The following is a 13,871-nucleotide window of genomic DNA, read 5'->3' on the forward strand; positions in this document are numbered from 1 at the left end:
CAGTCCTATGTCTTTTTCTGTGGAAAGATTCGTCATCGGGGATAACATACTCCGCAGTGGCGAACTTCCACTTAGACCACTTGACCACTTGCCATTATCGTTTGGAAGCAGTAATGAAAGTCTTTGTAGATTAGTCTTCGATATGGACGCATGAAGGTGGCATGCCAATTAGAGTTTGGCTTTTTCTTGCACTGGTCTTCGGGAATTGATTAGAAAAAGGTATTTAGTTGATTTGGTCTTCGATTTCGGTTTGGAAAATTCTATTTGATAAAATTTGTCGGACGGGTTATTTCCTTTTTTTTTTCTTTTCTCTGTGTTGAATAAAAATACATGGCTAAAAGGGACTGCAGATGACGATCACCAATCCAAACTGCCGAGGACTGACAGCAGATGGGTTATTTTATTGAAAATTTGAAAGCGGTCGACGTAACCTCAAAAAAAATGTAGCGAAACTCTTACTTCCTGGACGGAGAGAATATGAGAGGAGGATAAAAAAAAAATATAGAAATGTTTTAAATAAGATCTTTTTGTTCGAGCATACTGCGTACAATTTTTTAAAGATAATTTTTTTCATACTTTTTAAAAATAAATTAGGTAAGTCTATACTTTACTCACATTTTATTATTTGTTGCAAAATGTAATAGTTATATTAAATAATTTTATGCAAATATTTATATTTATTTACTAATTATGAATAAGTATGGTAATTATAATTAAAATTTTACTTAGAAAAACACTTGTAGTTAAATTTTATGTATAATTTGTCACTTAAATTATTATTTTTTTGAAAGAAAGTCCGTAGACTAATCATTTATTCAGCTTTTAAATTGTTACAACTTGATACCAACAAAGAAAAAAAAAGACATTAATCTTATAACAAGCTCAATATTTAGCTGACAAATAGATTGACCAAACAGGTGAGCAGAATATCAAGCAAAGAGAATAACACAATCATTCTTGCAAGATAGCATAGGAGATCGGATATGTAAATAAGTCTCTTACAAAACCTAAAAATAAAAGAGGAGAAGCAGCTAGGCCAAGTAACTTCGTATCAAATACAATAATGACAACACCAGATGTCAATAACAAGCTAGACTAAGACAAAATCTCAACAAAAAAAATATATATATATATATATATATATATAAACCACAAACATAGCTAAGCTTGATAAAACGTGAAGACACTTACCGCTCCGGTGACCGTTGTTGCAGATAGCATCCTCATAAGAGCATCTCCAACGCTTGGAGTCTAAATGCTATAAATATGGAGCCAAAAATAGAGCAAGAGCCTACTGCACTCTATCGCACCGGGCTCCATATATATTAAAATAATAATATAATATATATTATTATATTAGCTATTTTAAATTACTTAATAGGTAATCTTAGTATTATTATTTTTTAATAAAAAATATATGGTTAGAAAACTCTCATTGAGATTTTTAAAATAAGACTAATATTCAATAGTTTCAGAAGTAATTTTAAATTACTAATTTTTTAATTAAACGCATCGAAGTTATATTATATGAAATAAACATCGAAATAATCATTACACATCGTTAACTAAAAATATCAAAATTACATTATATAAAATAATCAGAAATTAACCAAACATAATAAAAGCAATAGATGTTTAATATTCTGGTAAGCCATTTCCGTAGCCACCGGTTCCGGTTCCGGTTACCGTAGTCATATCTAATGTATTTTAATTTTTAATATTTACATTGAGAATAATTTTAAGTAATTATATTTTAGGACACATAATTTATTAGACTCATTTTTATAAATAATAAAAAATTTAAAATTTAAATTAACTCAAAAATAATTTAATATTAGACTCATTTTAAAGGTCTCGATGAAACATTTCTAATTATATACTCAGTTTAACTAACTAAATTATTTAATAAAAAATATAAATAAAATTAAAATTATTAAATATAATAATTATTGGTTAATTTTGATATTTTTAAAAGGTTGAAATGACAAATGGAGCAGGGTTCCATTTTCATAGTGGGACTCCAAATTTGGAGCCCCACTATTCGTAGCATTAAATTTGGAGTTAGTTTTAGAATTTTATTGGAGTTCAATCAGCTCCAAATTCTAAATTTGGAGTCGAGTTAGAGTTGCTATTAGTGGGCTGGCTTAGAATGGGAGATCTATACCAATAATGTCGACAAGTGCCCACAACAGGAGAGGAGAGGATAACAGCAGTCGAGGGTGCGAGGTGGGAACGGCTGTTATTCCACATCTTCAAATACCCACCACTACTTACCGCGGCGATGCACTGGCGCCAAGCGGACCAACGGCTTCACAAACTACTTGGATATTTTTCCACATTCCAAAATAGAGTAAGTAGCACCACTCCCACTCCCAGCTCACCTAGTCTTAGTCAGTTAGACCCCGCTCGCTTTTGCCCCTCCTCGGTACCACTCCCTTCTCTCCTCCCCTTAATTTACAAAGGTTTCTTGAAGAAGATTTCATTTAGCTGTATATATTTAGAAGTTAGAATCTCTTCGTGCCTACTTTAACGTCCGCATTTTCTTGCTCATAATTTAGCTTTGCGGCGCGTAGCTGAGTAGACTATTTTAATTTCTCCCTGTTTAATTTTTCCCCAATATATAGTTTTTTTTCCCCTTGTTTCCTCTCCCTTCCTGTATGAAATCCGATCTTCGTATTAGATGAGCTAGTTCCTTAGGTTCTGTTGATCTTTTAAGTTAATTTTATTCAGTTATCCTTATGACGAAAACTTTTGCTCTTGTTCTTGCTCTGTTCTTCAGTTTATTTTTGATTAATTTTAGCGTCTCGGCCGGCGACAATTCCACGTATGTCCCTAGTGAGCACATCCTCTTGAATTGTGGCTCCTCCGGCCCGAGCAATGCCACCGACGGGCAGACCTGGACCGGAGATATCGGATCCAAGTTCGCTCCTTCCCTGAATGCCCTCGCGTCCACTGCCTCGTACCAAGACCCCTCGATCCCCTCCTCCATCCCTTACTTGACCGCCAGCGTCTTCACCTCCCCCTACACCTACTCCTTTCCCCTCACCCCCGGCCGAAAATTTGTCCGCCTCTACTTTTATCCTTCCAATTATTCCAATCGTGCAGAGTCTGATGCCTTCTTTGCCGTCACCTCCGGCCCTTACACCCTCCTCAGCAACTTCAGTGCTTACCTGACCGTTAACGCCCTGAATGTTGCCTCTCTCGTTCGCGAATTCTGTTTGAACGTCTCTTCCGCTGGTCTGAACCTCACCTTCACCCCGACTAAGAACCACAACAATTCCTACGCCTTTGTGAACGGTATCGAGATCGTCTCGATCCCCGACATCTTCGCCATGTCGACTCCTAAATTTGTTGATGGTGACGACGGGTCAAATTACGCAATCGACCAGGGTATGGCCCTCCAGACGATGTACCGGCTAAATGTGGGCGGGAATGTAATCGACCCTAGCAAAGACTCCGGCTTGTACCGCTCGTGGGCTGCTGACTCTGCGTACATATTTGGGGGTGCTTTTGGAGTGGCTTTCTCCAATGACCCGAATCTAACGATCGCATATCCACGGAGTTTGCCGGCCTACATCGCGCCGGTGGGCGTCTACTCGACGGCACGATCCATGGGGTCAAATGCCCAAGTCAATCTGAATTACAACCTTACCTGGATCCTTCCGGTGGATGCTGGGTTCTACTACCTTGTGAGGCTTCATTTCTGCGAGATCCAATATCCTATCACTCTAGAAAACCAGAGGACGTTTTTTATTTACCTGAATAACCTGACTGCTGAAAGACAAGCAGACGTGATTTCTTGGAGCACTGGAATCGGCATACCCGTGTATAAGGACTATGTCGTCTTAACAACGGGGACTGGATCAATGGATATGTGGGTTGCACTCCATCCGGATCTCTCCAGTAAACCAGAATATTATGATGCTATACTGAATGGCCTTGAGATCTTTAAGATTAATCGGATCAGTGACAACAGTCTTGCAGGACTCAACCCGGATCTAATAATTCAGCAGCCAGGAGCTGGCAAGCAGAGTAGCGGATCAAAGGCTAATATTCCGGCAATTGCCGGTGGAGTTATCGGTGGTTTAGTTGGCGTTTTGCTTATTTGTTTCTGTCTGTTTGTAATGTGCAAAGGAAAGAGAAAGACCGCGGCTAAGAAGGAAGAAACCAGCGATGGTGGGCCTTCCAGTTGGCTTCCTCTGTCCCTCTACGGCAACTCACCTTCAGCTACTGGGAGCAATGCTTCATCACTTCCGTCCAAGCTATGCCGCCACTTCTCTATCGCAGAGATCCAGGCTGCAACAAATGGTCTAGACGAGGCCCTTCTTCTTGGCGTCGGTGGATTTGGAAAGGTCTACCTTGGTGTTGTAGACGGTGGATCCACTCAGGTCGCAATTAAGCGTGGGAATCCATTGTCAGGGCAAGGCGTTCATGAGTTCCAGACTGAGATTGAGATGTTGTCAAAGCTTCGCCACCGCCACCTCGTCTCTCTTATCGGTTACTGCGAGGAGAAGAATGAGATGATCCTGGTCTACGACTATATGTCTCGTGGAACGCTTCGAGAGCACCTCTACAAGACCAACAAACCACCTCTCCCATGGAAGCAGCGGCTTGATATCTGCATTGGCGCAGCTCGTGGGCTACATTACCTCCACACCGGTGCCAAGCACACCATCATCCACCGGGACGTGAAGACGACTAATATTCTCTTAGACGATAAGTGGGTTGCAAAGGTTTCAGATTTTGGTCTATCAAAGACCGGTCCGACGTCATTGGATAAAACACATGTAAGCACTGTGGTGAAGGGCAGTTTCGGATACCTCGATCCAGAGTATTACCGCCGGCAGCAGCTGACCGAAAAATCCGATGTCTACTCCTTTGGAGTTGTGTTGTTTGAGGTTCTTTGTTCTCGTCCAGTTCTGATTCCTTCTCTCCCGAAGGAACAGGTGAGCTTGGCTGACTGGGCATTGCACTGCCAGAAGAAGGGCATTCTTGATCAGATCGTCGACCCATTTTTGAAGGATGAGATTGCTCCTCAAAGTTTCAAGCAATTTGCTGAGACCGCGCAGAAGTGTTTGGCTGATAACGGGATTGAAAGGCCATCAATGGGTGATGTCTTGTGGAACCTTGAATTTGCCCTCCAGCTACAAGAGAACGCAGAAGAGAGCGGCACTCTTATCGGTCTGACCCCGGAGGAGGAGACGCCACTCATGACGGCAGGGAGGGGAGGCAGAGATGAACCATCAACGGAATCAACCACAACCACCACAACGAGCCGTAGCATTGCAAGTAACGACTCCAGCAGCCTGACAGCAAACGCGGTGTTCTCAGAGATTATGAACCCAAAGGGACGATGAGTTCAAATTCGTGATCTTCAAAATGTAAACTAAGTTATTACTCAGATATTCCACGACCTAGATTATGTTTTTTTTTTCCTTTTTTTTCTTTTTTCATCTATATGGTCAGTATATTTAATGAAACTTGCTGTCATCTTATCGAACTGCGAAAAACTTGTCTAAACTCAATCAGGATATTTAGTTTTGCATCTTGCGTTTGTACTTGAAGCTATCTGCACTTAAGGAAGATTCCAATACTTCTGAATGCTTTGATGCGATAATGTACTTTAAATTATTCTCTGACTTCCTGCTGTTAAATGACTCCGCTTCCTGATCTCTTGGAAGTTTTCTTTTTTTCTAAAATAATCTCTTGGAAGTTGAAGTCCTTGTAAAGTTTGTTCCAACTTGTCAAGTAGAATACGTAACTTGTTGATGCTCATTAAGCGATTGACTTTGCTTTCGAATAAGAAGGCTTATATAGATATATATATTTCTGATCTAACCTCCCATGGAAATCAACTGTAAGTTCTTCTTTTTTTCCTTCCCGAAATGGTCTCGGACCCCTTGTTAATCCTTATCATGCCAATCTATATATTCCACGGTGTGTGTGAACAGTACTCTCTTTGCGTTTGGCCTTCCGAGTTTGTGATATGTGAAGTCTAGTCTGGCGGGAAGAAATATTATTTTGTTTACTAGATTCCAGCCACAAAGTGATGATCATAATGGCCAGTTCTATGTCTTTTCTGTGGAAGGATTCGCCATCGGGTAATCTACAGTGGCGTCTCCCATCACGCGTATGAAGTAGTGATGAGGACTTCCACTTGGACTACTTTACCACTTGCCATTATTCTTTGGAAGCACAAATGGAAGTCTATGTAGATTAGTCTTTGATATGGACGCATGAAGGTGACATGCCAATTACTGTTTGGCTTTTTCTTGCACTGGTCTACGGGAATGGATCTTCGATTTCGGTTTGGAAAATTCTATTTGACAAAATTAGTCAGATGGGTTATTTCCTTTTTCCTTTTCTTTGTTTTTTTTTTATTTTGAATGAAAATTCATGGCTGCAATCCAAACCGCCGAGGACTGAGAACAGATGGGTTATTTTCTTGAAACTTTGAAAGCGGTCGATGTAACCTCAAAATAATGTACCGAAACTCTTACTCCCTGACGGAGAGAATATGAGAGGAGAAAAAAAATTCTATAAAATAGAAAAGAAATATGAAATAACATCTTTTTATTCGTGCATACTGCATACAATTTTATAAAGATAATTTCATTCACACTTTTTAAATATAAGAGATTTTTGTAAATCGCACCTTATAATTTGCCTATTTTGTGATTCGCAATTTGTTCTGGGGAAAAATAATTTTGTAGAGTTGGGTTTCGTTATGAAAGAGTTAGCTAAAATTACGTTAGGGTGTTAAATAAACATTATAAGAAAAAGGAAGGGTCACATTATAAAATCTCTAAAGATGTGTGCTAATTACAAAATAAGCAAAATATAGGATGTGATTTGTAAAAATCTATAAATATAAATTAGGTACTTATATAGCTTTACTCACATTTTGTTATTTAGTTATAAAATATATTGGTTATCTTAAATAAGTTTATGTAAAAAATTATGTTTGATTACTAATTGTGAATAATTATGTTAATTATAATAAAATTTTGCTTAAAAATATATATATAACTTTATCAAACCCCTATATTTGCACTAAGATTTTATGCACAATTTGTCATTTAAATTTTTTTGAAAGAAAGTCCGTAGACTGATAATTCATTTAGCTTTCAAATTGTTAAACTTGATACCAACAAAAAAGGGAAATGATACATTAATCTTTTAACAAGCTCTACATTCCATTCTTGCAAGATAGCATGGGAGATAGGATAACCGCCATGGAAATATGTCTTTCACTTGGCCAACACAAACCACAAAACCTAAAAATAAAAGAGGAAAAGCACACTAGGCCAAGTAACTCCATATCAATACAACTCTCACACACACCAAACGCCAACAATAAGCCAGACTAAGACAAAATCTCACAAGAAATGCAAAAACCATACAAACAGAGCCTAGCTTGATAAAAGGTGAAGACACTTTGCGCTCTAGTGGTTGTTGTTGCAAAAAGCATCCTCATGGGTGGGGTTGGCTTGGAGGGGGAGATCTATACCAACAATGCTGATAAGTGCTGACAACACGAGGAGAAAGTATAACAATGGTCGAGAGTACAAGGTGGGAACCTAAGGCGAGGGGGGTAAGCAATTGACGACAAATGAGTGGCAAAGTTGAGAGGCGATGGAGGTAGAAAGGGCGGGGTCTGAAGGTTTTGTGGCAAGGGAAGTGGCTTCATGGGAGAGGAGAGGCAGCAGCAGATGAGTCGTCGAGGGAAAGGTGGAACAATAGCTGCGAGTAGCAGTTAAGGAGGCGCAAGGAACATCTGACTTTAGGAGGATAGGAAAAAAGAGGGGAAAGAAGGAAGGAGAGTGCAGTGCAGAGCAACCCAAGATCTTTTTTCTACTATCCAGCCTTACTTGTCACTTGATTTGTAAAATGTATTCAAGAGAGTTATAATTCATAAATAAATATCTCTTGTGTATAAACCAAAAGCCTCTCTAATATTTTTATTATTTATTAATTAACACCTTATTTTTTAGGATTTTATAATTAAACAATGTTTTTCTATAATTTTTATATAAAATCACTCATTACTTTAACTATCATTAATTCTGATCTATGTTTTATATAATTTTACTTATTAATCTGCTAAAAATTTTAACTTTTTAAATCTTGATTAATTTAAGTCATATCCTACTATTTCTCGCCCCATCAAATTAAAAACATCTTTTTAACCCCACTAAAAGATAATTTAGATAGTTTAGAAAATATCTTTGTCATATACTTCTACTTGAAACTATTTAAAGTTACTTAACTCAAAGTTTCATATGAAAATTATAAAATAAATGGTCTGATTACAAAATCCTCAAATAAAAACGATTAATGGTCACTTTTTTTTAACATGAGAAAAGTAATTTTCTTTCTTTCTTTTTCTTCCTTTCTCATCTGTTATTTCCTCTTATTCTCTCCATCCAGTTCCATACTAACATCGACAAGGGGAATATATGCGTTAGTACAAATAGTGATAGGAAGTAGAACCAACATAATGGTAAACGAACTCGAGAAATATTTTCATACACCAGCAACAGTATATATTTGAAGTAAGCCATTTCATATATTACTCGCATAAAGATTCTCTGAGTACCAAACCTTTTGTTAACATCACACAAACAAGCAGTAAGGAGCTGCAAAATTCACGCTGGAAATGATGATAGAAAAGGTAAAGTTATGCCATATTACCTGTTACTGCAATCAAACAACAAAATAGGTTAATACATATTACATACAGATACCCTAGACTTGACAGTGCAATAAGTATTCACTTCTCAGTCTGTGTTGATGAGTCTGCAAACATGACTATCTTCTTTTCAAGCTCCGGTTTGTTGGCACCAACGAGCTTATCCACTTGCTGCCCATCTTTGAGGAAAAAGAATGTGGGAGTTGCACGAATATCCCATGATGAGCTGAAATCCTGACACATCAGAAACAAAATCTCTTTGATAGTTACCAACAATGGTATTCCAAAATCCAAATAACATAGAAGGAGAAATGGGAGCTTTATTATATGTAAATTGTTATTTGAATGTGAAAGGCTTAACATTTCAATAACTGGTGCTTGAATTGGAGAAGGAAATAAAATGAATGAAAGTAGTATGCAAATTTGTAAGTCTCAGGGATGCCAAAGTGTCCTAAGATGGCAATGGTTTATCAAAGAAAATCTCTTAAATATTAATTGGAATTCGCAAATCTAGTCTTTACCACAGGACAAAATCCGGTTTTGGACTAAGTGCCATGCTGACTTCATGTACTCCTATTAAATTGGACATAAGGCTTATTGTTGTGCCATGCTGTATGTGCTTTCCTCCAGTTATCATATAAGGAAATCTGAAAAACCTAGACCGAACACTCCCACTGAAATGAAGTATATCTACTATTCAAGCAAGGTCCTACTTGTATCTGAGCATAGTATAGACCATCAGATGATGAGGGTATTGATCAACTGTACATGGTCTTTTTGAAAGTCTGGAAAATTTCTAGAAAACCTGAAATTATGCAGAAGGGCTGGCCTTCAAGTTTCTTGATAATCTTTTTAAAAGAAGTTTATTGAATATCAAGAACTTAGTGATAGAAAACCATTTTCCGGAGAGCTGGAAATTTTGAATTTCTTTTATATTTCTCAAATCTGAAGGAAGACAAAGAAATCCGCTTTCTGGAAACAACAGAGTAGAAAATTTCCCTACAAAGGCTCCCTTCTTATTCTTCGTGTCATGCAACTAACTGATTGAAAAAGAAAATTAAAGGTTCTTATATAGGTGAACCAAAAAAATCTTTTTCCTTCACAGAATATATGCACAACCATGCACAGACAACTTTGAGTTAACATACTGCTAGTTTAAGATCATGTGATTCAGATGATAACAAGTTAACAACCTATGAAAAACCATATGTTGAAGAAAAAGTTTGAACCATAGATAGAGAAAATGACAATTATCAGACATTGAAATGCCAACTAAAGTTAGCATTCCAGAAAGAAAAAAGGTAGCTACAACATTCAAAGTCAATGATAAAAGCATAACATTAGCAAATGATTGTGAACATGCATTCAAGGAAATAAACTTTTTCTAAGAGTATGCTTCTTAAGCAGCAAGTAGATGTTGAGAGACTGGAGATAAGAGTAGATAGCAGGCATTACCATTAACTCATCAACATCTATTGTCAAGAACATGAGTGAAGGGAACTTCTCAGATAGTTCAGCATAAACAGGCGTAATCACTCTGCAAGGGCCACACCAAGTTGCACTGAAATTTGCAACAACCTAATATATATAATACATATTGAGTCAGAGTAGGTTGAAAAAAATCATGTTTGCGCAAAAATGATAAACATATTGTGTAATTCAATCCCGCAGGCAGCTACCATTTCTTCTATCATGATGGCATATTTCGAGGAGTTCATACATAACAATTTGACAATATACTGCAATATAAATGAGAAAAGCTATTCTTTTCTTACTCTTATGGGAGGTGATCACTAAATGTTAGACCATCAACAATTCAAGAAACCTGGATGTACTAGTATTGTCAGATATATTATTTATGGCAGTGCTAAATAAATTCAAACAAAGTACCTAGGATAATTTTAGCTTGCAAAGTAATCATTTACCAGACTGTTCTCTATAAATTACCATACATGTCCATGCAGCCTGCTTGTAGACTAATTAGTATACTTTCACAGATAATGTCTCACCAAAGTCAGAACAAAACAAGTAAATATAATTCTTGCTTTAAACTGTATACGGAAAAGGAACCTGCGGAACTTATCATTTGACGGCAGAAAAGAACTTTCAAATTTGACAACTATGGTAATAGTTCTAATATAATAATTCCTTGCATTCTTTGGACCATCATATTATGTCAATTTTCCTATCAAATGTCCATCCTGCTTCCCAGGAAAAGCCTTCACAAATAAAAGAAGAAGATATCACAGCTATTAAATGGCAAAAACTAACCCTGTTGCTTTGACAAACAATTCTAAGGCAAGCTAATCACCTCAAAGTAGAACTAGACTACATAACTTGTATGATAAGTAAAAATGCTTTGTCCCAACATTTAATTAAATCATTAAACTTCATTCACCAGATTGTACATGTTAGATGAATGAAACCTTTTGCCTTGCCATTTGATATACTGTACATGTAAATCCAATTGTTCAAGATGATTCAAACATAGATATGCATTATGCATCCATGCATGCAAGGGGTTCTTAAACATCAAAAACATTAGATCACATGGTTATCTGTTTAAGTTTGTATAGCAATGTAGATTCGATTAAGGTACTTACAATCTTTCCAGCCTTGTTTGCTTCTGAAATCTTTTCATCCCAGATTTCTTTGCTAGTTATTACATGCACATTTCCACCTCCAAAATCAGTCTTGTCATCGGTATCACCACCACCTCTATCCTACAATGAAGAATATTGACCATCATGCTGTCAGCAACTTCTTAGTACCAACAGAGGCACACATAAGGCTATTCTATAGGCAAAAGTAGCAATGACTGCAAACACAAGTTTAATACTTGAAATCACCAAGTGTAGAGAGAACGTCAACGTAGAATCTCGATCAAGTTTGAAACTAACAAACTAGTGCTATTACTTAAAAAAGAAAGCACATCGAAAGACTACAAATGACTTGCCAATATGAATAATTAAAAGGCTCGTTAGAATAGGAAAAAGGATATTAAAACCAAAATTTCCTGTACAATCACAAAATTAAGGCCTTTTAAGTTTAAGAATATTATCTAAATCATCATATATCCCATTTATAAACAATGATCTTCTCAGAATCATCATCATCATGCAAACCTCTCTCCCAGCAATGAGTTGGCTAGAGCACAGCTGGAACAAATGTGATTGTCCTTCATAGCCAGCTATTTAATGCAATTGATACTCTAGAAATGCGCCAAGATCCTTGGCAAAGAAAATGAAGGCAAGATAGGGGATTACCATCATCTATAACTCAAAAACTTCATGCCCTTCCTCCAAACCAAAAAATAGACATACATATACTGTATGCATAGACAACAACATTCACTAGAAAAAAACAGTTTATCAGAAGATAGAAACCAAAACCAAATATCATTATTTCATTTGCAAAGTGGAGGAAAAGACATGAATACCAAAACTATTTTGAAAGGTGCATACCAAAGCTATCAAAGAGGAATACTGTGAAACTAATATTTTGAGAAGCTAATAGCAAAAATCAAAAGCATGTCTATGGTGACTAACCTTTCCCATGCAGCTTCCCATTAGGAATGTCACTTTTGCTAAAACGGATCACTGGCTTCTTTGGTGCAATAGGAATTTCAGAAAGAGTTCAACGGCAAAAACTATTGATCAGCAAATCAACCTGAAACTCACATCTAGGGGGGATCCATAAAATTGAATTTTATTTTGAATATATCAGAATGAAGAACAGACTCCAGGTTAGTGAAGAAAGATTCAAAAGGTCCTGAAACTATCTCTGAAAAAATCGCTGAAAAAATAGTGGCCTATTAGGAAGCCAGCTTGATTATTAATTAGGATGAAAAGTATGCACTGTATCAATCATCAAAGAGACCATACTAGAACATAACAACAATTGCACTATCTTGACCTTTAATTTCACCATTCTTAGTGTGGTTCACCTTCTGTGAGACTTAAGTAGATAATCTGTATAAGACTGAAGTGTTTCAAGATGCAGATAATTTCTAAGACAACAGTGGCTAGCATCACATATAAATTGAGATTGCTTAGAATGTGGAAACCTTGTAAGACAGCAGCATGCCCATGCTGATGAAAAAAATTGAAACGGTCAAGAATAAATGCACAGAGTCGGATAGCATTCAGAAACATAAATACAGGAACAGATACCTCTTGAAACATATATCTAGAAGGATTCTGGAAGAAAGTATTGAAACTAGTATTTAAGGTCCCGACAAATCACACTGGTTTAGACACAGTTCAGAATTCAGATTTGCACGAACCTGCCTCACTTGTAGCACCTCAACCTTTAATATTCAGGAAGTGATGCTGCGCTTACAATTCGAACTAAATCCAATCAAAGATCCAAAAGGTAACAGTAGATTGCTGCCTTATGGGATTGTTATAATAATAATTGTAATAGTAATAGTAATAACAATAAGAATAAGAATACCAACAAATCAAAGCTCCGTGTAAAGAAAATGACATCCGTTTCTGATTATAAAAGTTCTACGAACGAGATGATTGATCGACAAAAGACAAAGTAAAACATGAATAATCTCGCTTATCTAACCAGATATGTCACTTAATTGATTGCATAAACTTCCTTATCCAAAAAGGCAGGGCAAAATTTTAACGATAATTCCCGACAAAGCAAGCTATTCATAATTTACCCAAATCGAAAAATAATATTTGATTCCACGTGCCTAATATAGTAATTCCGTAGATCCAAACACAATTCACGAAAACAAGATGGAAGTACGATCTACGAAGATGGAATGCTAAACAATTCGACTGCAAAATAAAAGGAGGGGAAAATACCTACCTTTATTGGAACTCGCGCTTCGGATTTACTACGCGGGAACGGAAGAAACCCTAGACCGGGAAGGAGATTACGGAGAAGTTGAACTGCTAGCGAGAGAGAAAGTTCAATCTTCAATTATTATTTTCCCTTAATAATTGGACGTGGGCCCAATAGTGTGCAATTTTTAAGAGAGAATGGCCCATTTATACTCTGTCTGAAATAATTCTAAACCTAATTCGTTCGAACCCTTTCTTGAGAAATTTTAGTTGATTTTTTTTAATGAATTTTACTGTTTGAAATTGACTGGGAATTGATATGAACTCCATCATATCTCGTTGTTTGAAACGCAAGTTTTAACCTTAATTATGTCACA

General features: G+C 36.7%; 2 protein-coding genes across 3 annotated transcripts; one reads left to right on the plus strand and one right to left on the minus strand.

The window, feature by feature from the left end:
• The first annotated feature begins 2,308 nt into the window (after positions 1-2,308).
• Positions 2,309-5,545, plus strand: LOC140782436 (receptor-like protein kinase FERONIA). The gene has a single exon (XM_073128990.1). It carries the CDS (start codon positions 2,739-2,741, stop codon positions 5,355-5,357), a length of 2,619 nt encoding a protein of 872 aa, XP_072985091.1. The 5' UTR covers positions 2,309-2,738; the 3' UTR covers positions 5,358-5,545.
• A 3,002-nt stretch (positions 5,546-8,547) lies between these two features.
• On the minus strand, positions 8,548-13,675 carry LOC140782686 (thioredoxin H4-1). Of its 2 annotated transcripts, none has more exons than XM_073129388.1 (6): positions 13,520-13,675; positions 12,241-12,361; positions 11,296-11,415; positions 10,148-10,270; positions 8,778-8,926; positions 8,548-8,700 (listed from the first exon to the last, which is right to left on the minus strand). In XM_073129388.1, exons 2-6 carry the CDS (start codon positions 12,259-12,261, stop codon positions 8,691-8,693), a joined length of 423 nt encoding a protein of 140 aa, XP_072985489.1. In that variant the 5' UTR covers positions 12,262-12,361; positions 13,520-13,675; the 3' UTR covers positions 8,548-8,690. The 2 variants fall into 2 exon arrangements, with proteins under 2 accessions (XP_072985489.1, XP_072985490.1); XM_073129389.1 differs by having other exon boundaries at positions 12,241-12,374; positions 13,520-13,662.
• Positions 13,676-13,871: the final 196 nt, after the last annotated feature.

The sequence above is a fragment of the Typha latifolia genome, chromosome 2, assembly GCF_019914945.1.
Source record: "Typha latifolia isolate L0001 chromosome 2, TyphaL0001v2, whole genome shotgun sequence".
Taxonomy (NCBI): Eukaryota; Viridiplantae; Streptophyta; class Magnoliopsida; order Poales; family Typhaceae; genus Typha; species Typha latifolia.